Source organism: Stylophora pistillata, chromosome 4, assembly GCF_964205215.1.
Source record: "Stylophora pistillata chromosome 4, jaStyPist1.2, whole genome shotgun sequence".
In the NCBI taxonomy this organism is placed as follows: domain Eukaryota; kingdom Metazoa; phylum Cnidaria; class Anthozoa; order Scleractinia; family Pocilloporidae; genus Stylophora; species Stylophora pistillata.
The window spans coordinates 16,121,140-16,146,120 of NC_142522.1; the positions used below are offsets into that span (position 1 = coordinate 16,121,140).

Sequence of the window (24,981 nt, forward strand, 5' to 3'; positions counted from 1 at the left end):
TTAGGGCCCCAAAAGAATAACGTTGCAAATGTTTGGAAAGCTGCAAAGGCACCATTTTAAAATTTGGTTGAAACGATGATCGACGATCAATTGTCAAACATGAAAATATAAATATTTCAAACAAAGCATCATCTTACAAACTCCCATAAGTAAAACCATGGTATGTTACAATGGCAACGGGTCTTCCTTTTTTGGAGTTGAATCATTTCTTTCCTCACGCGTCCTCTGGCACTTCCCGTTATAAGCAAATCGAACGCATCTTTCTTCTTTTCCGCCCAAAGTGATTAATTTTCTGCATTAGAGTACAGATATCTGTAGGGGAGCTTAAGAATTTAGAAACTTTATTATCCCAATAACCCCATCTTACCATGTAAGGGCAACGGAACACGCAAAATGTGCCATAGTATTACATAGGGTAACAGGACAAAATATGAAAGACAGACTTGACTCTTCAAGAAACAAACCTTTAGGTGCATCAAATTCTGTTAAGGATCATTAAAAACAATTTAATGGTATTGTCTGCTGTGTTCGTCTTTCGCGCATCTATTATGTGATCGATACGACACTCTGACAAGGCTGCGGGAAGTACTCCGAAAAAATGAAGCCAAACTATTAGAAAGTGAAATAATAGTGGAATGATAAATCTATTATTCCAGGGTTAACACATAAAAAGAGCGGAAAATTTGCTAATTACGTAATTCCCATAATATCCGCGCGTACTACATGTTAAACCATCGAAAAAGATGTATGTTTTTGGGCCCCCTTTTGATCCCCTTTTTATTCGTTTCAGATAAGAAACACGGCCAGGGAAATGCTGAGAAAGGTGGGCTTGATCTTAAGATTCACTAAATGACACATGCTTCTCGTGTCATCTCGGTCTCTGCTCATCAGCATACAATGTACTGAAGACCTTTCATATTATCGTATGTCCGTAAATAAATGGTGTAAACGTGACGAAAGTAAGAATATCATACCGTTCTGTCAACCGGAACTTTAATCAGGCATACTCGCTGTAGAGTGAAAGAGAAATTGAAAAGGTGTAGAGTGAAAGTGAACGTTAAATCATTCAAGTATTCACAGGGCAAAAGATTAACCTTGCATTAAATGGACTGAAGCGACGCCTTTTCAAGTTAAGATAATCTTTTTAATCAAACTCAGCCTACGGAAAAAGATAGATAAACCGAATGTAAGGAAACGGAAGGGATGTCATAACTTGTGGAAATCGTGTGCCATAGATTGTTATAAGGGTCTTGTTAATTAGTGCAATTCTATAACCTATTCGACTTTCTTTTGCAAGTATTTAAGGAATCAGAATCAGATTTATAACCTTTTAAGTTATGTTTGCAAATTGGATGCAGCTTTATCTTATTCTGCTTGGCTTCGTAGTCAGTAGATTAAAACAAATACATCAGTTACGTAATTCACAAGTTCGTGCCGTCTCCTTTTTGCGGTTATTTTTTTGAGAATCTGCGATGCCTGTGTCAGTCTTCATTTAGTATCGAACCTTTGTTCTCGACTAATATGGCTTTTATGACCTTTCTTAAAATGCTTCAGGAGCTGCAGAAGTTTTCTTTAAACTAAATTCCATTATGAAATCCTTCTGCTACGCTTCGGATAACTATGCCAAGGTAAGTGGGTAACACGCCGGTGAGATATGTAACTGAAATAATAATTTTAGTTCTTGTCAGGTTTTTGTTGTTGTTGTTGTTGTAACTGGCGGCGAAAACCGAATGAGTGTTTTGACTCTGAATCTAAACCCTAGATTGTGATATTCTTCTTCTCCAGTCCTTACCGTATTCTTAATCTACTAGTTTAGCAACTCAGGTTTCCTTTCTTGTAACCATTAGGAGAACTGCTGGCGACATTCACAGACCTGTCTGAAGAATGCAAGATTGGTTCACCTGCAGATCCAGTTTCTTTCCTCTGGAGTCACAGTAGTAAACTTGAGTGACGTTGCTTTGAAGAAATTCCTTGCCCATCACACGCACTTCTTTCAGGTTAGAGGTGTAGGCATTGCAGATTGTTTTTAATTGTGATAACAGTCATTTGCATTTACATAACTTAACAATTATCAATAGATTAATCAAACGACGATTCATGTCTTGTTTCTTAAGTGTAGAATCTTAACCACAGTCAATGATAAGGTTGCTTGATGTTGAATCTCCGGATTATCCATGTATTCATGGAAACCTTCTTTCTTCACATGACTGGTGCTTTTATGATGATTTATTTAACGGTACCAACATTCGACTCAAGTTTAATTAATTGCTGATATTTGCTGCATCAGATTTTATCATCAAACGAGGCCTTGCAATAATTCTTTAATATCTATGCAGTAACCAGAACATCTTGTGGCTGCGAGGAATAAGACGTTTATTCTCAAGTGTTTTGGGTGTCTCTGTCGAGCAATACTAGTGATTTTGGGTAGCACGGTGCAACTCGTGCTCCAATGCTCATTAGGTTTTCCTTCATTTTGAATCACTTCTCCACCTAATATTTAATGGTTTACTTAACAAGTAGAGGGCTTTTACCGTGTTTGTATATCCTCATCTCAACATATAGGGATGAGAGAATTTTAATTTTGAGAAGGGGTCCAGGGTTTGCATAACTTTCTCGAATTCTCAAAACCCTTGCGTGTCTAGAGGACGCTATCTCCTCTATTGCCTTGAAAAAGCGTGACATCAAAATGTGTACATACTCACATCTAAGTACACCTATCGGCCAATGAGAGCGTGCGCACTTTCCTAAATATTTCATTATAGGCACATACCGCATTGTTTTTTATGCTACTGATACCTTGTTTCTAACTCGACTTCTTTTCTGTGCCAACAGTCTCTTCTAGTCGCTGATGCGTACAAAAAGCGCGACCTCTCTCTGTGGGTTGACGCTCTTTATAACCAAGTAGTGATGAAGGGCAACTTCGACTACCTTCAAGACATGAGCTCCGCCATGCCTCTCGCAAACCATCTCTTTGTCGATGTCGCTACCAAGTAAGTAACACAACCACAAATCCTTTCGAATGACAGCAATCCGCTACTTTTCATGAAATTTGAATTGAGATACACACCTTACTCTATTCAGCTCTGTCTGATCAAGAAATCAAAGTGCAACATTGATAAAGGGGTAAGGGAATCAAAATACTGACGGGGATTGGGTATGAAGGTGGTTTTCCAATCTTGAATATTACGATCTAAGTTCCACTGTGTCGGCTTTTTTGTCGCAAATAATAAGTGTTTTATGATCCTTGGACCACCTCTGAATTGTTCGTTTCGTAAGGAGGTGGTAGAAAGAATATCCGCTTCTTTGGAAAAAGAAAGAACAGTTCAGGTTATCTTTGTCTTTTTAATTGTGACAGTGATGTCAACATCAAGAAATTTTCCATGTAGTTTCTGGGAGGACAAAGTCTTAACTCAGGGTCGCAGAGACACATGTTCGACTAAGGCATGATTCCTGGGTAAAAAAAGGTGTTTGCAGTAAAGCATAGAGCCGAGGGACCATGGGAAATGAAATGTGTGTTGTCATTTGTTTCTGTATTCATTCAGGCTTGTCTTGACCAAAGCAATGGTTTTCTAAGAACTAACGGTTCTTAATTTTCCTTAGGTACAAAAATGAAAACTCACGCACGTCTCAAGCGGCAGTTAATATGAAAAGGCTCTTGGGATTCGTTACCGACGTTAGAATGCGCTACAAACTAGCCACAGATTTGAACTTCTGTGACCTGGGAACCAGCATTCTTGAGGGAGATGAAGGGGCGTTTTTGAGAGATGTCATGGTTCCCTGAGTAAAGGCTTTCATGGAGCACAGTATAAAGACTGATGAGGCTTAAGCCTACGTTAAGCTGATCATGTGCCGCTTACGTAGCTTTGTCAAGACATGACATAATTTTACTCAGTCTCCGATCACCTGTGTTGTCTCTGAGACATTAAAATTGTTCTTAATCATGGTTAGTCCATGATCAGTCCCTGTGCACACGAGTCTTTCTGAGTTGGTTTAGTTTAAATTTTGTAACATAAACAGACTAAGAAATGATCAGGATTGGTACTAAACATCGTACCAGATAACTTGAGTATTGTTAACTTGCGTGGAGACGCTAAATTTCTTTACTTAATTACGAGTAAAAAATACGATCAAAAATAGGGACAACGTACGTTTAAAATCCAACCTCAATTATGTTTGCATGGTCCCCTTTGGTCAACGCACATTCCTATGCCTCACCACTGGGACTGTCTGTTAGAGAATCTACCCCCATTATCAAATTTCTCGTTGCCTCCGACGTTTTCGTCATCGTTAATGATCATAATCGTTAACAATAGCCCTCCCATACCACTCACAATAAATACACGTGCTATTGTGGAAATCTCTAACATATTGTATCAAGTGTCATTATTCTATAACGAACTAATTCTCTTTCAATGGTACGATCCACTAAATTACCTCTCAAACTGAGGACAAGCATTATAACACAAAATTTCACTATGCCTCGGAAAACTTGCGTATTAATTTCATTAAATGTTCCACATTTTTAGCATCCATTGGCATGATACATTGCAATTTGAACAGTAACAGGGCTAACTGAGAAATAACATATTTGACTTATGTTCAAATCTAATCCAACTAAGGTGATCATACATATTCGAGGCAGCAAGAGATTAAATGTGGATTACTTTCTTCTCTTTCTGTTTTGTTTGGCAGAGTCGCTCTCCTTTTGTGTTTCCCTCGCACTGTCAGAACCTGTCGCCGTTAAATTTGTCTCATCATCTTCCATATTTGCCTTGTTGCCCTTAACTTCTTTTTCCAGCAACGTCAACCTCTCTAGCAGCATGAGCACGACACTTTCGATCTGTTGGATAAACATCCACACGTGTTCAACACGACAAATATTGCTAAAATAGATCTGTTTATCTAACTGAGTACAAAGCTTGTTGTTTCATTGATAAATGAACCACAGGGATACTTATCTCGTTGGAAAACATAGCAGTTTGATCTATAAATAACCAATTGAACTAAAAGAGTCCGTTAGACTTGGGTTACCACCCACGGTTTTTTAAATTGTATCATCATCCAACCCACTCCCAATATCCAAGTCGTGCCCTCAAGAATGTAGAATCGTTTATGAATAAATTACTGATGAAGCTATAGATGTTTGTGTACAGCGAGTATCAGTTCACCTTGTGAATTCCTTGCTGAAGGACTTTAGCTGTTGGTATACCAAGAACTTCCTCTGCTGGTAAAGTCTGCATTCCATCCTCAGAACCCACCTGATAGCTGAAAGAAAAACTACCTCAGCCACCACCGTATAACCGACCAACAACATTTTAGTGATACAGTAAATGGTTTGAACCCGGGGGTAACATTTGAAAGTGTAGTGTGATCGTCCGGGTGAGTGTAGTCCTGAGAGGGACTGCTGTCGGTGGTGGTGACTGACGTTTCGACAACCTGTGCGGAAGTCATCATCAGAGTCAGAAGAATAGGTGTTGTCAGTAGAATGTTCTTAGTCCAGTTCGTGTTAAATGATAGGTCAGTTTTGCCGTGATGTTATTGGCTGTAAGACTCAAGAGGTGTAAGTCGGTCATGATTGGTCGGTTTTAATCCGTTGGTAAAGTTAGGTCGTTCTGTTAGTCGTGAATGAGTCGTTTGTATGGAGCCAGTAGTAGTTGACACCTGTTGAGGGGAGTCTGTTCTAAGTTAGTAAACCAGCTTTCCAGTCAGCTGTTGAAAGTGGTTAGTGCTGTAGGTTAGGCATTGCGCAGAGTCCTAGTCAATATCGTGGTTCGTAAGTCGATGATGTTCAGCAATGTGATTGTTGACATCACCTTTCCTCGTCGCCCGTCTGTGTTCAGTCAGTCTTGTTGCGAGGTTATTGCCAGTCTCTGCAATGTAAGAGGCTTGGCAGTCGGAGTAATTGATCTAATAAATCGCTCCCTGTCTGTTCCTCGGTTCGTCCTTGGCTTTAACGTTGGTTAGTAACTAACGTAGTGTGGTGATGGGTTTGCGGGCGAGGATGCGCGAGATGTTCTCAGACATGCCTTTTATGTACGGTATGGTTGCTGTAGTCGTAGGGGTTACGGTGTCGTTTGTTTCGGTAGTAGTAGTACGTTGGGGAGTGTTTCGTTGGATGATGTCGTCGTTGTAGTTGTTCTTTGAAAAAACACGGTTAAGGTATTTGTTTTCCGAATAAGCTGTCTGTCGTGTTGCATACTAACCAACGTTAAAGACAAGGACGAACGCAGGTGTCAACTACTACCGGCTCCATACAAACGACTCATTCACGACTTTAACATTAGAAACGAACAGAACGGCCTAACTTTACCAACGGATTGAAACAGATCAATCACGACCGACTTACACCACTTGAGTCTTACAGCCAATAACATCACGGCAAAACTGACCTATCATTTAACACGAACTGGACTAGGAACATTCTACTGACAACAACTATTCACCTGACTCTGATGATGACTTCCGCACAGGTTGTCGAAACGTCAGTCACTACCACCGACAACAGTCCTTCTCAGGACTACACTCACCCGGACGATCACCGTACTACACTTTCACAACATTTTAGTTGCAACAAGAAAATGGAGAAGGGAAATTGTCCAGTGGCTATTTTATGTAAATTTCTAATCTCGCTTTATTTTTGATCCATTACTTCTTTTTTTGAACGTTACTTCTGACTACAAGACTGCCACGAGCAGGTCACCAAATTAGAGACTCACTTAAGGCGCTTAAATTCTTTCTCACCTTGATCGAATTACGGTCTTTTCGTCCAAAAGTATTTTCACCTGAGTCTGTTCGTTTACTTGTTAAGTCTGTTCTCAAGCAAGAAGGCTAGATAAGGCTATATAAAGAACTTGTTGTGAGCCGCCGCCATTTGGGTATGTCGGACACGTAGTGATGTTACGCTTCGTTGCCTTTTACGCTCAAAAGACGCTTAACAACAAGCCTAATATTCCCATTTCTTTCGCGTGAAATAATTAAACGGCAAGCAAGTCTTTATTTTTGCTACTATTTAATAAAATATATTGCGTTACAACTTCATTCATTCTGTGAATGAAATTCATGACACTGAATTCGTAAAACGAAGATTGGTGAACCAAAAAGGGCTACGGCTCGCACTGATAAGTTCTTTGTATAGCCTTATCTATGATATAATATAATAAAAATATAATAGTTATTTATTTGCTTCGAGAAAAGACTTAACAAGTAAACGAACAGACTTAGGTGAAAATACTTTTAGACGAAAGACTTTCGGACGAAAAGACTTGGACGAAAAGACTCTTGGACGAAAAGACCGGACACCCCTTGATCCCACACTTGAAGATAGCAGAGCACTGATGCACTAACTTTTACAACCACCGGCTAGTTGCTTAGTAGTGGATTAATACTCTTTCTATTTGGGAAATGTTATCAAGACAGTCTGAATTACTTAATTTACGTTCAAATCATTGATTTTTTTTCAATTTTTGATGCTAACGACCATAAAATACAATGATATTATTGGGAGAAAACCTTGGGTAAATGAGATAACTTACGCATCCGCGAGGTCTCCAATCTCCGCTTAGGGAAAAGGAAATGAGGAATACAGCAAAATGCAAACTACATTTTACAAGCTAAATTATTAAGAAAAAGGTTGAACTGTGAGAAATCATAAAGGGAAATTCCTAACAAAATATGTTATAATTTTCCATTCTTGGTGAGGCTCGATGATATTATTTTCTATAATTTCAAGAAAATTTTTCTCAAGACCAGAACTACATCTGTGTTCATGGATTTAAGAAATTCGACATCATTGCCAGTGGTATCCACAGCCCTTAAATGACTGTTACTGTTTAAGTTTGTTTGTTTGTTTGTTTGGTTAACAGTATAGTCCCCTCACCCACTTTTATTTTTCAAGAGCTATTAATTACCTTCTTATATGCTCCATATCCAAACAATATTGATTCCTGAAGGATGAATTAAAATAGACAATTTATATGTCCAGCTACCAGTAATTGGAATAATGTTTTCATAAAAACAAAAAACAAAGGAAAAAGCCAAATAAAAATTCTTAAATTACATAATAATAAATTAAAGTACCCCCTAACTAAATCCTCAGCTGCAGAATTTCCACTGAAAAATTATTTCAATCCTCTCAAGAGTATCAGATGTTTTTAAGAGATTCCCAGACATTCCAATAAAAATAAAAAGATAATCTCCTTGCTAACACCACATGCTTATGCTATATGCTTATTTGTAGGGCTTTTTCTGGTTTTCTTACATTTACATTTTTCAATGACAATGTTACTGCAATTAGAAGTTAATGTCCACTAAGTACTGTAAAGGTGGTGAAGATGGTTGTTGGTTGGTACAGGTACATGAAGCAACAACAGGGAAGTCATTTGGGTGCATATAAATAAATAAATAAATAGGGACCTTTATGCAAAATCTCTCCCCTTCCTTTTTCTTATCGGTTGTCAGTGCCTGCAACATGCATTTTAGGAGAGCTTTATGTATCTCTGAGAAATTCCTGCATTGTTTATCATAGACGCAGCCTCCAAAATCACAAATTGTGTTATCCAACCTTTTTCAGCCGGTTAAGAGACAAAGTCAAAATGAAAGAACAAGATTTCTGTTGATATTTCAGCCTAAATGTGATGATAATTTTCTATGTCTGTATGGTAAACTTGAAACGAGAGCTGTGGGAATTCTCATGGGAGCTGTACTGTACTTATTTCTCAGTGTCCTCCTTTCACCCTTATTAAAGTGATCTAATTGCATGTAGGTATAATGCAGCATTCACTCAAATACACGAAAAACTCTCATTCACACTTGAAGTATGAAATAAGACAAGGAATATACAAATGAGCAAAAAAGTATTTGTTTCAACATGCAATTGGACCAATTGTTAAAAAGCTCAAAAAGGAAAAGATTGGCTCATCAGAAAAAGAGAAGAATAGTTCACAATGTGAAAGGCAATACCTGTCAAGGATTACATATTACATATTATTACACGACTCGAGCAGTCGGAGGGCCAATAACTAAAATCAACCAATCAAAATGCTCTATTGCCGGTCAATATTCTCTCTGTATTGGACTGGGCACTGTCCTGAATGATACCGCACTTGTGTCCCTTTCAACTTCAGTTGTATAATAAATCTCTTATTAACCAAGCTTGCTCGGGACCGTACTGGAAGAATATCAGCCCTCGGTCTTTTTTGTATGGACCTCACTGTGCTCAGTCCGTACTGTCAAGACCTCAGGCCGATATTCTCCCAGTACGGCCCTTGCGCTTGGTTAATAAGATATATTTATGTAATATTGTGTAATTCAGGCAATACCTGTCAAGAATCACATAACATGTAATCCTTGACGGGTATTGCCTTAGATATCTGAAGAAAAAAACTCCATGGAGCTTATTCAGAGCCACGCATGATCATGACTGTGTTTTGAATTGAGAATCTGACATCCACACATGTTCTTTCAGCTTAGTATTGGAAGCGGCAGCTTAAGTTCACTTTTAGATTAGTGTTAACCAGTAATGGTCAAGGACATATATATGAATAAAGGCTGATAGTTTCAAAAGAAACTGTTTGGGGCTGTGTCGGTGGGAGTAACGAAATAATTTGGATATATCAACAAAGTTGAAATGGTAAATTGGCCACCGTAATGATTACAAAAGCTGACGTTTCGAGCGTTAGCCCTTCGTCGTAGCGAATAGAGGAATTGTGGGTTGTGTGTGCTTTTAAAGGCAGAAAATGGAGCTACGTTATTGGTGGGAACATGGCAACGAGAAAAACACGTATAAATTAGTGGAATGAAAAGTGCTTGTTGATCCCTGTGGGTTTTAGACTGCCGGTTTGAAAGATGAGCTTTTGTTCGAGGGTTTCTGTCTTTCTGTGCTACCTAAGTGTACGGAAAGACCACAGAAGGGCGACGAAGGGCTAACATTTGAAACGTCAGCTTTTGTAATCGTTAAGGTGGCCAATTTACCATTTCAACTTTGTTGATATAATTATCCAAATTATTTTGTTACCCCCACCGATGCAGCCCCAAACAGTTTCTTTTACTATCAGCCTTTACTGAAAGAAAGGCCTTTCGGTGCACTTTCTTCTCCAACCTGTGCATAAAACCTCTACCTTGATTCAAACACTGTACAATTGCAAGCTAAATCATGACAGTTATGATAAATGATGTTTATCAATCTTACAGGAATTTTAAATTTTGAATTCTCTAAACTACAGTAAGCCACCTTAAGTTCTGAAGTCTCTCATCCAAAAATCTCAATGAAAATACTTCAAAATAATTTAAGGAAACAGAGTCTGATGGCATTCTTTGGTTAGGCTGCTTCATGCACAAAGATAACTTAATGAGGAATAATATTAACAATTGTAATCATTCCTTGAAGTGGAGGTGAAAATTGCAGGGAATTTACTGTGCTGTAAAGTGATGAGGTAAATATCCATCACTTTCACCAACACTGAGGTGAATCATTGTTTTAGTCTATACCACACAGAAACCGAAAAAAAAAAGTTTATTTTTAGTCAATATACCAAAAAGTGGTCGGAAATTATAATGTTAACACACTACCGGTACTTTGTCTCTTTGGGTGCTTGGAGGTGTATAGTACTTGCTAATCTATTCTGAACCAGCCAATCAGTGTATGTGAAAAGCACCATTCAACTGTGTGGTATCTACTGATCAAAACTGTCCAGCAACATCTGCCGATGTCTAAATTGTAGCCTTAAACCTGATACAAACTTATTAAAAATTAAGCAAAAAAAGGGCAAAATGGCCAGCCCTTCATTTTTATTTTGAGATAAGGTTTTTTCCTAATTCAAGAAATATTAAACATTGTAAACTGTACCTCATCATTCCCAAAAATCTAACTCATCAATCTAAAGTAGAGTCATACCGTAAATGATCCAGGTCCTTTGGAGTAGTCTGGTAGATGCGACCAATAGGAGAACTGCAGGATTTACAGTGTATAGGGATGAATGTGCTAGAACATCGAAGTACACTAATCATTAGCAAAATTAATTGCCTGGTAACCCCCTGACACCTGGGAGTAACTAGCATGTAATTTCTCCTTTGCAGTATTACAGTACCCAAAAGGTCAAAAGAATAGATCAAATGATCACCACTGAACTAATGAAGCTCTTGATTCTTTAACAAATTCTCCTTGTCAGCAGTTTAGGAAAGGTACAGAGTAGGGTATGGAGAATAAGGATACTGTTAGGTTGTAAAGCATACATGTTAGGGTGTAAAGCATAATTGTTGGGGAAAAAATGAAATTATGCAATTCCTAAAGCCTGGAACCTAAAGGAACCACAATAAGCACAGGAAAAGAGTATAATTACTGATGCTACAACTAGATGGTGTGATAAGCCAGTAGTTATGAAAGTTTATGAGACATAAATAAGGAAATCAAAGTGTGTAAAATTAATTTTAAAATTTTTTGGCAAAAGGAAATTTTGGAGGCAAATTGTTTATTATCAGTTCAGGAAGGTCCTTGGAGGCTGAAAATAATTATATTCAGAGTAGTAATTCTAGAATTTCTTTCCATCAGCAAGGGTTACATTTCATGAGTAATTGAGTAACAATTTGATTATGTTTTGGATTAAACTTTTCTCCTTTAAGAAGAAAGTTAGGAAAATGTTGCGACAATTGGTTTTGTTAGTCTAGGTAATATGTAACATAGGGTGTACTCATTGAACCAGGGGTTTCAAAAAAAGCCAGTGCCCAGTGGCGTACTGCCACCAGTAAGACCTCTCACATCCATCTGTTGAGGCTTTGAGCAGGTCCTTGTGTTTGGTGTTTTGCCTTATGGCACAAGCCCCTAATATACCATCAGTAGCTACTTATGAAAAAATTATGGAAACCCCTGTTGTACTGCTGGAAATTAATCTGTCTGTAGATGTAATCATTTCCATCATGCACAGAGGTTAAGGATATGGTTGTCAACAAGGTGGGGGGGGGGGGGGCGACAGGCATGTGCTCTCTAACTGGGTGTAATTCATTATATTTATTAGTAACCATTAACATTTAACAATTCTCGTCATTCAGTGCCTGAATATGCCAAACATCGCTGGATGAGGTTGGTATCAAACACAATCTATGATCATTTACAACATTTCTTCAAAAGTATAACAAATGGAGGAGTAGCAATAATAATAACAATTATAATAAGAACACCTTTATTTAGACATGATAATGTTTAAAGCTGAACAGCTTGTGGGGTCGTGTGTAAATGCAAATAAGCACTAAATTAAATAAATTCAAATGATGATGGTTTTTGAGGAGGGGAAAACCGGAGTACCCGGAGAAAAACCTCTCGCAGCAGAGTAGAGAACCAACGAACTCAATCCACTTATGACACTGGGTCCGGGAATCGAACCCAGGACACATTGGTGGAAGGCGAGTGCTCTCACCACTACGCCAACCCTGCTCCCCAGGGAGTGAAAAGAGTCCTACAAAATTGTGCAGGCAGATGAAGTAATTTACAAATAATCAAATGCAGAACTGGTAAGAATCATATCTAGCATCTATAAAATGATGCAGCCTTGTTCTAAAGGAGCACTGTAATGGTCCCAAAATCTGGAGGCAGGTAGGGGCACAGCTTAAAGAAACCCTTCCCAAAACTTAGGTAATGAAAAGGGAGTGAAAAAAAGAGTCCTGGTGCACCGTCGATGATCGATATCGCCTATAGCCATGTAAATCTCAATAACGTCCCCTTCAAGGGTATTAATGGCAAAGCCAAATAGCACTCTGTATTCATGAGCAGACCACTTTTCTTTCATCTTATGACCAATTGGTAAGTTCAACTTAGGGCATATTCAGTTAGATTCCCATTTGATCTTCTGAGAAGATAATGACAAGTAGATGAGGCAGAACCCTCCATTCATTATCCTTCTCTTTTTGATTAGAAAACTGACCAATGAAGTTTTACCCCAAGTCAACAGTCTGTCCAACACTGCTCAACAACAACCATAGGTGTTGTTTTCAAGTTGAAGACTAGCTGCAATCATTAGCACGGCTGGAAGAAACTGTAGATCTGGCTAAACAAGACAGCATATTTTACAGGACCAACTAACCACAATCATAAGGTGACTCATATCCAGTCAACTTCACGTCTTAATGAAGACTAGCAGTAACTGCTGTTGAAACAAAGTGATCCACATAACTAAGTGAATCATTTGTGAGACAAAAGGTAACACTTCATTACTAAAGATTCCCTACAATCCATTGCCAGCTTTAATTTTGAAGTTCTCATGGAATGATATAAATGAGACCTTTACTGGCTCAGGCAATAAGTTGAGTTACATACTTTTTAAGTAAAGTCACCTCACATGTTTCTTTTTGCGTGCTCAGAATCTGATTGGTGATTCATGATCTTCTTGCATGTTTGCAAAACTATCATTATTATTATTAACCACCTAATGTACCTGCCTATGTCACTTTCCGTGGTTGAAGTCTCTAAACATTCACCTGAACGTATAAATGGTGTTACTTCTAGATGAAAGAAAAAAAAAGTTACATTACAATACATGCTTGCACATTTGCAATGCACATCTATCAGATTTAGAAAAATTTCATAAAGTTCATTCTACAGGCATGTACAGCTGTAAGACCAAAACTGCTCTTCCTTACAGCAGTCAGCCATACTGTGGAAAAAATGAATTTCCTATTAACTTAGTGAATTCAAAAGGAATTTGAGCACTTTGCATGTGTTTTGCCCACATCCCAAGACCTTGGGTAAAATAATACAAGGCTGCTCAGCTCTAAGCACCATGCAACCAAAGTAAAGCATGCACTCTGATTGGTCAATTCAGAGTCCACCATTTGCCCATGGGTGTACACTGCTGATGTAGGCAAATGCAAAGAATGCAAGTGCACGCTTGTTTCTTCTGGTCACATAAGATTTGTTAAATAAAGGGAACTCTTTTGCTGTAATGTATCAATGTGTTATAAAACAAATGGTAAACACGACATTGTACAATATTGAGTTGTGGATGCACTTGGAGGTTTGCTAGGCAATCAAGAAGCTAGAGAATGCTCTCAGCTATCGCTTCCCATGACTCTTATGTTTCTTTCGTGCTTAGCAACCTCTGCATGCATCCATAACTCAGTAGTGTATGCTTTGGTGATATAATTATGGTATTGTGATTTGTTATGATATGTCAGAATCAAGTTATCCAATAAAATGAGCTTCTTTATATTTTCAAATGGTCAGTCTGGGTGAAAATTAGTGGAAATGACTATATAGTTGATCAGTGTAGGCATGGACTCCAGTTTACCACTCTCCATATCAGATTCTTTGAAATTCTGTCTACCTGCTTGTTAAATGAGATCCTAAAGACCTTGAAACCCTTCAATTGTTAAATTCTTGAGCTGCTTTTTCAATGGTTATTCTGAACATTAAAATTTATCTTTTTTGATAGTTGACTGTTAAATGGGCTTTTAGTATGTTTACATTGGAATACCCAGTTTTACTCCTAAGGCCTAAGCTTCGTTTCAAGGGTCAAACTGGTGACTTTTAGTAGTGATCTTTATTTAGGATACCGACGCTTGGAGAAAGGTCTCTCAGGTGGGTCATAACGCCGATAAACCGATAGAAGTTGCGGTATATTGTTCTATAAAATAAACCTCAATTTTCTATGGATTTCTCAGTCCAACAAAAGATAGGTTTTGACCAATCACGACACTAACCGATAGAAAGTGCGTTTTATATTCCCTAATAAGTCCCTGAGTCTTGCCGCAAATAATAAAGTTAACATCTTGTTTTTCGACACAAAAGAAGCATCATTCTAAGCAAAAATTTTGGAAAGAGTTCCATATAACCCCATACATTAATTATGCACTCGCTTTATAAAGACTAAATATAAAGGTTTCTTTGCAACACTCTATGCATAATTAATGTCTGGGGTTGTATGGAACTCCTGCCAAAATTTTTCCTAGTTTACTAAACTTTTGGAAATCATAGGGTTTTTTTCCGAAAAGAGCTCTACAAGACGATTATATTAATATTATAATGAAAACAATAATTATTACAATGCTTAGTTGAGCCACTTACTGCTTAGGCAAATCACTTCGAGATCTCGGTTTGATGAAATCCATGCATAAGAATCGCCAAGTATATTATTACAGTTGTTACACTGGAACACAACTGGTAAACTTTCTTCAAATTTAGGTCCAGGAAATTCACTCCTCTTTGAGGTTCCGCTCGAATTTACCGCCATTTTATTTCAGGTATGATAAGTGGTAACTACTTTATGTAAGGTGAGGGCAAATGTACTCAACCTTCAAAGCTGCAACATATTACATCCAAAGCGTTCGAAATTTTCTTTAATAGCATCCTCCATGGATGAAAAAAGAATAAATGAAGCTTGGAGAGACGCATTGTTGCTTGCATTAAACCATGCATGTAGCCAGAATCCCGCACTTACAAAGGACGCAGAGGATAAGCTCAAATCATGGGAAAGAGAACCAGGGTACTATAGTTTGCTGATGGTAAGAGTGCTGTTGCCCTTTGCAGATAAGACATTTAGATTTAGATAAATAACTAACCCTAGAATTGAGTATATTTTTGATCAAAACACACTGTGGTCGAACACCTCAAACAAAAATATTTGTAGAGTACAGTCTGTGCAGAACTTTGCCGCGCGCATTATTACAGGAACCAAGATCTAGAAATTCGAGCACATAACCCCCGCACTAAAAGATCTTCGCTGGCTTCCAATTAAACAACAGCTGTTCTTGCGCGACGCTGTCATGGCATTTAAATGCAGGAATAGTCAAGCTCCACATTACCTCTGCGACCAATTTACGAAGTTGCCAACTATTAAACATACCCTTGTATTAAAGGTCGAGTACCGGACAGAGAACATTAATTTTTACTACCGCATGGTGCATATCTGAAACAATCTTGACAGTGCTCTTAAAACTTCAGAATTGAGTTCTACCCTTAAATTTTATCTGAAAAACAAATTGATTACTGACTTTTTGAATAGCAAGTTGTGATAGTGTTCTTAGTACCTTTTAGTATTTTAATTTATTATAACTTTAACTTGAATTGTGCATATTGTATAAAGATTCTGAACGGACTACAACGTGAGCTATTACTTTACCTTTTTGACATGTAATGCATACGTTCGTCTGGGTTTCCTTATGATGAACTATACGATGGAAGATGCCCTCAGTCCATGTTGCCGTCTATCTGTTTTGTAATTGATCACAGATGACGTCAAATTGTGTTGAGAACAGAAAGCTTTCTTACTTCTAACGGTTTGACATCTTTTTGACCACTGGAATGAGAACAGGCAAGATTTCCATATAATATAACCCCATACATTAATTATGCACAGAGTATTGCAAAGAAACCTTTATATTTAGTCTTTACAAAATGGAATGTATAATTAATGTGTGGGGTTATATGGAAATCTTTCCATAAGTTCTACTCAAAGAGCTTCTGAATTGATGAAGTAATGTATGTGTGTGCATTAATTGTAACATGTTTGCCCAGGTGAAATAAAGAGGTTTGCTTTTTGAATAGTTAGCAGTCAATCTTGGAAGTCATTGTGTTTCTGTTATTGGTGCCTAATGTAAAATGAAGTCTGGGCTTGATGGTGTTGCAAACAGCACAGATTTTGCTATCAACTTAAAGACCAATATGGCTTGTAATGACTGACATGAACATCTTGGGCCCATTCCACCCGAGGATTATTTCATTAGGGTACTGCCCATAAATTGTGGGGTCAAAGGTTATTGTTGTAGGTGTGAGTTTTATCAGGTCTCTTTTTGCAATTGCTTAAATTGTCGAATACCACAGCAAAGATTATGTCATTGCATTAGATTTGGTGGTAAGTTTTTCTTTCAGGTGGAGCTTAAATTGATGAGATTGATAAAAATTTTACCAAGCAAATTCTAATTGTTTTCCAAGGAAAAGTGAGGATCCCTTTTATCCAAAAGATAAATCCTGGTCTGTTGATTAAGGGGCGACACTTCATCCACCAGGTAGACTTCAAGGCTTTTTTAGCCAGAGCAATTTACATTTTCTTTCTCAGCAGTGCTCATTTCTTCGAAGATGTAATCCTGTAACTTATGGGGCTTTGTCCCAAATCTCTCATCTGATAAATCCTTTACCACCTCTCAAATCCCTTAACATTTGTCTGTTTGTTCCTAACCCCTTGGCCCAATCTCACTGAAAAGCTCAAGTATGAATTCTTTTAATTTGTGGATTAGTTACTAGTTGGACTAACTCTTGTGCAGTAGCTTATTGTAAAACCATCTGAGTTGTGTATCAATTTGAGCAAGCAAGATATGGTATATTCTGCATTAATCTAAATTTTGCTTATATTATTATGTGTACACGTGTATGTATATTTATATAGATATGAATGCGAGGGTATTGGCATAAAGTGCTCAATGCTGTGTTAGCAGAGCTGGGTATACATTAGTTGAAGAATCAAATTGCTCAAACTGCTCATCAGACAAATTCTGTCTGATGAGCATTTTGGCGCGAAACTCAGAGTAACAGAGAATCGATGCATCCTCTTTGATTCTTCAACTAATATATATATGTACATATGTTTTTTTTCCCCTCTACTGACGAGTTATGTCTCCTTTTCAGTTCATTTTCAGTAGTCAAAACTGTATGATTAACAGACCTACTTAATGTGAAATTTGCATATTCTTCTTTCTTTTAAAGATAATTTTCAGAAATAAGACACTTGATGTAAACATACGGTGGATGGCAATGGTATTGATGAAAAATGGAGTAGAGCGTTATTGGAGGAAATCAGCCCCTCAGTAAGTGGTACACATAAGTCTCGATTACAACTGTACTTTCATTCTTTCTGAGTCATGTTCAAGAGCTGAGTTTTTATTTTTATGTGGAATGAGAGGTAAGGAATTTTCAAGACTCTTATACCATCATTTAATTAATCTCAATTTAAGCATAATTCCTCTATTGTATAATCTGTGGTATTTTTAAAAGGCTTTCCAGCCCTGAGAAAAGCTGTAACTGCACAGGTGTAAAACTTGCATGTACTATGAATCATAATTTTTTATGTGTGTTTACAATCACCAATCACCTGCTGATAAATCAGAGGCGGCCTTTTGCACTAATCTTAGGTTGATGAATCCATGGCAAGCCATTCATCAATCTCAATCCAAGGTCCTTTGAGGGAATTTTCTTGGATGTAATTGGCTACTGACAACACTGAAAGATTTGTATCACTCACAAATAGTGACATAAAAAATTTGCGAGAAGCAAAGGCTTTGGTGATGGCATTCCTTGTGGCTGAGAAAGAGAATCAGCAACTGGAATATTTGCCAATGGTTGTGGTAAAGGCCCATTGTATTTAAATATTAAGTAAAATATTACATGGTTGCTTGTACAATGGAGATATTGGATTTCCATCACCATGTTCAATTCAATATCCTACTTGTTTGCTTTGGTTACTTAATATGAGATGTCAAGTTGAACACTTGAAGAGAAGTTCTGTATCGATGCATGCCTATGTATTATTCTCTATTAACCTTTTAACCTCCAAAGAGAGTTGCATTTAAGCATCTAGATAGCTGTCAACAGTATTTCCCCTGATTATTTTACCATTAAGGTCAAGAGAATAAAATATTAAATCATCACAGACTCAAGATTGAAGCTCTTTTTGTTATAGAAAAATTTCCAATTGAAAGTACCATTGTAATGATGGCCTGTTAATACTCAGATAAGCGCAGATAAACTCAACGGTTTCTTTAATCGACACCAGCGAGCACGCCATGTTACAGTACCATGATTCTTAGCGCACAGATAACTCTATATAACAGTAACGAAATGTCTAAACACTACAACCATTATGACAGGAAGTGCAGGGGTTAAAATAACAGAAGGTCATTGGACAATGTTCTGCCTGATTGGGGTTTTTACTCATCAAATTTTTTATTCTCCAGTCATGTTGACTGTCTGTACTGACTGCTCACACTGACCACTCAAACTGGTTGCTCACACTGACCACTTACACTGGTTGCTCACACTGACTGCTCACACTGACTACTCACACTGACTGCTCACACTGACCGCTCACACTGACCGCTCACACTGACCGCTCACACTGACCGCTCACACTGACCGCTCACACTGACCGCTCACACTGACCGCTCACACTGACCGCTCACACTGACTGCTCACACTTACTGCTCACACTGACCGCTCTCACTGACCACACACACTGGCCATGCATACTGACCGCTTACACTGACTGCTCACACTGACCGCTCACACTGACTGCTCACACTGACTGCTCACACTGACTGCTCACACTGACCGCACACACTGACCGCACACACTGGCCATGCACACTGACCACTTACACTGACTGCTCACACTGACTGCTCACACTGACTGCTCACACTTACTGCTCACACTGACCGCTCACACTGACTGCTCACACTGACCGCTCACACTGACTGCTCACACTGACTGCTCACACTTACTGCTCACACTGACTGCTCACACTGACTGCTCACACTGACCGCACACACTGACCGCACACACTGGCCATGCACACTGACCACTTACACTGACTGCTCACACTGACCGCTCACACTGACTGCTCACATTGACCGCTCACACTGACTGCTCACACTGACCGCTCACACTGACTGCTCACACTTACTGCTCACACTGACCGCTCTCACTGACCACACACACTGGCCATGCATACTGACCGCTTACACTGACTGCTCACACTGACCGCTCACACTGACTGCTCACACTGACTGCTCACACTGACTGCTCACACTGACCGCACACACTGACCGCACACACTGGCCATGCACACTGACCACTTACACTGACTGCTCACACTGACTGCTCACACTGACTGCTCACACTTACTGCTCACACTGACCGCTCACACTGACTGCTCACACTGACCGCTCACACTGACTGCTCACACTGACTGCTCACACTTACTGCTCACACTGACTGCTCACACTGACTGCTCACACTGACCGCACACACTGACCGCACACACTGGCCATGCACACTGACCACTTACACTGACTGCTCACACTGACTGCTCACACTGACCGCACACACTGACCGCACACACTGGCCATGCACACTGACCACTTACACTGACTGCTCACACTGACCGCTCACACTGACTGCTCACATTGACCGCTCACACTGACTGCTCACACTGACTGCTCACACTGACTGCTCACACTGACTGCTCACACTGACCGCACACACTGACCGCTCACACTGACCGCTCACACTGACCGCTCACACTGACCGCTCACACTGACCGCTCACACTGACCGCTCACACTGACCGCTCACACTGACCGCTCACACTGACCGCTCACACTGACCGCTCACACTGACGGCTCTCACACTGACCGCTCACACTGACCGCTCACACTGACCGCTCACACTGACCGATCACACTGACCGCTCACACTGACCGCTCACACTGACCGCTCACACTGACTGCTCACACTGACTGCTCACACTAACTGCTCACACTCACTGCTCACACTCACCGCTCACACTGACTGCTCACACTTACTGCTTACACTGATTGCTCACACTTTACCCCAAAGTGGAGAAATTAAAAACCACCCCATTTTTGTTTTCCAGGGGGCTTTAATGCAGGAAGCACCAAGTGGGCCACTTAAAAGGGTTTCTTTATTTTTATCATTTTTACAATGATGGTGGTTTTTGACCTGTTACCCTTTCCAGATTTCTGAACAAAGTTGTAAAGTTAGTGAACAAAATGTAACTATGTATAATTGAAGTAAACAAATATTTATGATACTCCAGGGCCCCTCCATCCTCGGAGACCCAGGGGCTGAGTCGATTTCAAGTTAGAGCACGAAGAGCCCCTGGGGACATTGTCTTACAAGACTAGCTCCAAACGGTCGCAGTCGTTCTGCCATCTGATTGGTGCCAGAAAATCTTTGTGTTTTTCTGCCCAATCAGAGTGAAGTGTGCTTTAGAGTCTTTTCGTGTGTTTTAACATATACTAGTAGCTCAGTTGCTCGCTATGCTTGTTTGGACCGTGTGATGGAGGTTTGCTTGAGGTGAAAAGTTTCAGTCTCAGCGCACAATGTAAGAGAAATCGATCATGTCCGCGAAAATCTTACCGGAAATTGTACTGAATACTTTCGCAGGTATCACTAGAGAACGTGTTTTAAAGTTTGCGAGGTTTGTACACAACACGATGGTTGCAGTCATTGATATGTCACTTGAAACGTTAAACAAGATTTAAGCTTAAATCTTTCTAGATTTTTTGCATAATTTCTTGTGACTGAAACTTTGCCAATCCCGGGAAGTTATTTCGTCGCACGGGCCACGCAGGTATGTCGAGCAACTGGTTCTTGCGCAACTTTCCGTGCGTGCCAAAATCTAATCTCATCTTCGCTTGAAAAAAAAGAAAAGCTGAGCGTGGAAACTTTTACTTATTAGATGTGGGTAGATGATCCTGTTCTACTAAGCTGACATTTGCAATAAAGTAAACCCACCCTTTCCATCCAATATTTCTTGGTCTTTGGTTTTGTTTTTCCCATTGAAAACAGCATTGGATCGATTCCCAATGATCAAAGGTATTTAACTTGGTCTTAAACAATCGACAGAAGAGGTGAAATGACAGTGACCAAGGGACAAGAAGAGAATCCGTGGCCTTCCTAGCTCGAGAATTTCAACACTCTAGGCAGCAGTTGAAAGATTAAACTCTTTCCAAAGCCCTTCGGTAACTGCCCGAAAACATCTCTCCTTCCCGCGATGTTCTCGTTAATAAGTTTTTTTTCAGATTTTAATTAGCTAACCGGAAACACAGCTAAGCTTTCTCTTAGCACTTGCTGGAGGTCGTCCACGAACTCAACGTTCTCTGCAACCTTGGCCGTATTGTCTTTGCTACTAAGATTAGATTTTGGCACGCACAGAAAGCAGAAAGCTATGTAGGCGAACGCGCCAGTTGCTCGACATACCTGCGTGGCCCGTGGGACAAAATAACTTCATGGGATTGGCAAAGTTTCAGTCACAGCAAATTATGCAAAAAATCTAGAAAGATTTAAGCTTAAATCTCGTTTAACGTTTAAAGCGACATATCAATGACTGCAACCATCGTGTTTTATACAAACCTCGCAAACTTTAAAACACATTCTCTAGTGATACCTGCAAAAGTATTCTGTATAATTTCTGGTAGGATTTTTGCAGACAATCTGATCGACTTCTCTTACATTGTGTGCTGAGACTGAAACTTTTCACCTCAAGCAAATCTCCGTCGCAAGGTCCAGACAAACATAGCGAGCAACTGAGCTACTAGTATATGTCCGTGTTAAAACACACGAAAAGACTCTAAAGCACACTTCACTCTTATTGGGCAGAAAAACACAAAGATTTTCTGGCACCAATCAGATGACAGAACGACTGTGACCGTTTGGAACTAGTCTTGTAAGACAATGTCCCCAGGGGCTCTTCATGCCCTAACTTGAAATCGACTCAGCCCCTGGGTCTCCGAGGATGGGGCCCCTCTGGATATCAGCCTTGTTGCTGAATGGGCCACCCTGGCTAAATAAAGTCCACCTACCTACCTACTCAAATAAATGTTCATATACATGTAATTATAGTCATGTAATTATTAATAGTCATTGTTTTAGCATGGTTTGAAACTGATGTTTTTTTTAATTTCCATTTACAGTGCTATTGCTGAAGAGGAAAAACCCTTTATAAAACAGACTCTAATCATGTCGCTTGATGAACCAGTCAATCAGGTAAACAGAAATGGTCCAAATTTCTAACAATCATCAATTTTGATGCCAAAGTTTTTGTGGCTAAACAAATTAATGATTATTACCAAAACAAATAGCATTTTATTGTACGTAAATTACAATATTCCCGAAAGCCACTATTCACTGAAATTGAAAAGAATAATTGTTTTAGTATATACACACGAAGTGATCTCGACAAATAAAAAAGGAAGCCATTTAAAGGCAATTTCTGCTTCTGATTAACTTTAGCGAAATGCGAGTTTACACCCGCCATTTTTTTCACATTATCCACTTGCTTGGAGGTGTACATTGTTGATTAGCCCGAGATAGCGAACCAATCAGATTGCTTGAAACACCAAGATCACTGAGTATGTATATACTAATTAACAATTATTCACTAAAAGTGGAGGTAGATATCAACCACTTTCACCAACTCTGAGGTGAATAATGGTTTATTATAATTTTATAGTTGAAATTTAAAAACGATCTCTGGCTAAATTGATTAAAAACTACGAGCTCTCGACCGCCCGAACTGCAGTCTTCGACAGGTAAAATGAATGATAAGAAAGTCATGAGAGAATTTAAATAAAGACATGAACTGCGAAATAATGAGAATGTAGATGATTATGAATATTTGTTAAAAAGAATGTTGTATTGTCGAGGTAACGAGCAAGAATTGTTATCTGCGTTAGGTGTCACTCTGGTATGCCACGCTTCTAATGTTTTCTGGTTCTAAAAGTACGTTTGTCAATAATGGACGCATTTTCAAAATCAATGGTGTGGTTGTTGGACCAGGCGTGATTAGCAATTCTAGAACCTTTGGCTGCAGTTTTGATATTTCTCAAATTTTTTTTTTTTTTTGGGGTATTAAAAGCTCTACTGGTTTCCCCAATATAACAGCACAAACAATTTGCACAGGGAATTTTATACACGACATTTGTTGTGTATTCCGAATAAAAGGCCAGGAACACAGTAAACCAGATTAAGATGGTGGTAAGAACTGTTTTTTAATCTGAAAGAAGGTCTCGTGTACAATACCAAAATGGAAAAAGGTCTCATGATACTAGCTTCTATGTAAAACAGGGAACCCAAAAAAAATAGGGAAAATCTAACAACGTTGGTCTGCAATTCCATCGAAGGTCAGAATTTCGGAGCTGGGAACTGTTGTTGTAGAGTGGTAAATGGTTTGTTTACAACTGTGACATCATGTTTTTTTGAGGACACATGTCAAAGGTTCAGTTACTCCTTTGATGTAAGGGAGAGAAGCAAAAGGTTTGTGTGACTCGGTTGGTTCAACCATCTTGAAAAACATTCCAACAAGTTCCTGTGGGGATACATTTGTTGTTGAGGATCGAGTTTTTCTAGCCTGTGTGTTTTTTATAAACTTAGATGGATAGCCATTGGACTCCAAAGCTGCATGGACATAATTAAGTTCATACTTTTTTCCTTCGGAGGAAAAAAGCATGAACAACACTCTACAACAACAGTTCCCAGCTCCAAAGTTCCGACCTTTGATGGAATCGCAGATTTGAGATTGGCTGTAGCTGACTCATCAGAAAAATTGCTCGATACTTATAAGGCAATTAAGCTTTGAATAACTATTTAATGAAACTTAATCATTCATTAAGTCACCAACCCTGGCTTGCTGCAATACTGTACTATTTTATGTGTGTGGATTGTGATATGGTCACCAAAAAAGACAAAACTACATACATACATACATACATTTATTGCAACTCCCAGGCTGGGTTTTTCAGTTACAAAGTCTACATTAAATCTAAAGCTAATACAATATAAACACAAAAGGCCAGTACACGTTAAAAACACTAGTGAACTAATACAAGAATTACACAGGAATAGAAGATAGAAACGATTCATCTTTGTGCAACATTTCCATTAAGGAGCGCATTCAACAAAGTTAAACAATCAAGGTTTTAACTTCAAGTTAGATTATTTGGTTTTATCAACTGAGTTGATAAAGGGAATCGGCCATCGTAAAGAGTTTCTTGAGCTGATGTTTTGAGTATCAGCTCTTCTTTATAATTTTTATTGCCCAAAACACCAGCTTGGGATATATTTGGCTGGAGCAAATATTCATGGTCAAATCTTTTGATAAAAATTATCTTGTAATGCCCCCTCACCTACACGGTACCAAAGTTTTTTAGAAACTTATCCCCTTCATTCATTTAAGGTTTAAATTATTTATTTGACACTGCTGATAAAG

The 24,981-nt window shown here is 38.9% G+C and overlaps 3 protein-coding genes across 7 annotated transcripts in view; 2 read left to right on the forward strand and 1 right to left on the reverse strand.

The window, feature by feature from the left end:
• The window catches only part of LOC111321972 (spatacsin), a 55,305-nt gene extending 50,637 nt beyond the window's left edge, over nt 1-4,668 (forward strand). For both annotated transcript variants that reach the window (XM_088758075.1, XM_088758076.1), the window contains 5 exons: nt 791-823; nt 1,555-1,628; nt 1,848-1,997; nt 2,833-2,990; nt 3,601-4,668. In XM_088758075.1, coding sequence (XP_088614201.1) covers nt 791-823; nt 1,555-1,628; nt 1,848-1,997; nt 2,833-2,990; nt 3,601-3,781 — 596 coding nt within the window. In that variant the 3' untranslated portion in view covers nt 3,782-4,668. The remainder of the gene's footprint in view (nt 1-790; nt 824-1,554; nt 1,629-1,847; nt 1,998-2,832; nt 2,991-3,600) is intronic.
• LOC111321986 (protein Mis18-alpha) lies at nt 4,349-15,244 on the reverse strand. The gene is made up of 6 exons (XM_022925016.2): nt 15,050-15,244; nt 13,422-13,488; nt 10,892-10,978; nt 7,908-7,943; nt 5,169-5,265; nt 4,349-4,840 (listed from the first exon to the last, which is right to left on the reverse strand). The coding sequence occupies exons 1-6, from the start codon at nt 15,213-15,215 to the stop codon at nt 4,661-4,663; spliced, it is 633 nt and encodes a 210-aa protein (XP_022780751.1). The 5' UTR covers nt 15,216-15,244; the 3' UTR covers nt 4,349-4,660.
• Nucleotides 15,245-15,266: 22 nt separating this feature from the next.
• LOC111321192 (importin-11) overlaps nt 15,267-24,981 on the forward strand; it is a 61,223-nt gene continuing 51,508 nt past the window's right edge. For all 4 annotated transcript variants that reach the window (XR_016000415.1, XM_088758077.1, XM_088758078.1 and 1 more), the window contains exons 1-3: nt 15,267-15,486; nt 17,684-17,784; nt 22,688-22,760. Coding sequence is in view for 3 of the 4 variants with exons in the window: in XM_088758077.1 (XP_088614203.1) it covers nt 15,337-15,486; nt 17,684-17,784; nt 22,688-22,760 (324 nt within the window). In the remaining variant the exon portion in view is untranslated. The remainder of the gene's footprint in view (nt 15,487-17,683; nt 17,785-22,687; nt 22,761-24,981) is intronic.

What these genes read in the sequence shown, in the direction of transcription:
- LOC111321986 (XM_022925016.2), bottom strand. Translation starts at nt 15,215, where the DNA reads ATGGCGGTAAATTCGAGCGGAACCTCAAAGAGGAGTGAATTTCCTGGA. An exon ending in CGAAGTGATTTGCCTAAGCA is followed by an intron (nt 13,489 to 15,049) that starts GTAAGTGGCTCA and finishes TCTTTCATCTAG; the next exon opens with AAGTAACACCATTTATACGT. An exon ending in GATATGGAGCATATAAGAAG is followed by an intron (nt 5,266 to 7,907) that starts GTAATTAATAGC and finishes TTTTTCTTTCAG; the next exon opens with CTATCAGGTGGGTTCTGAGG.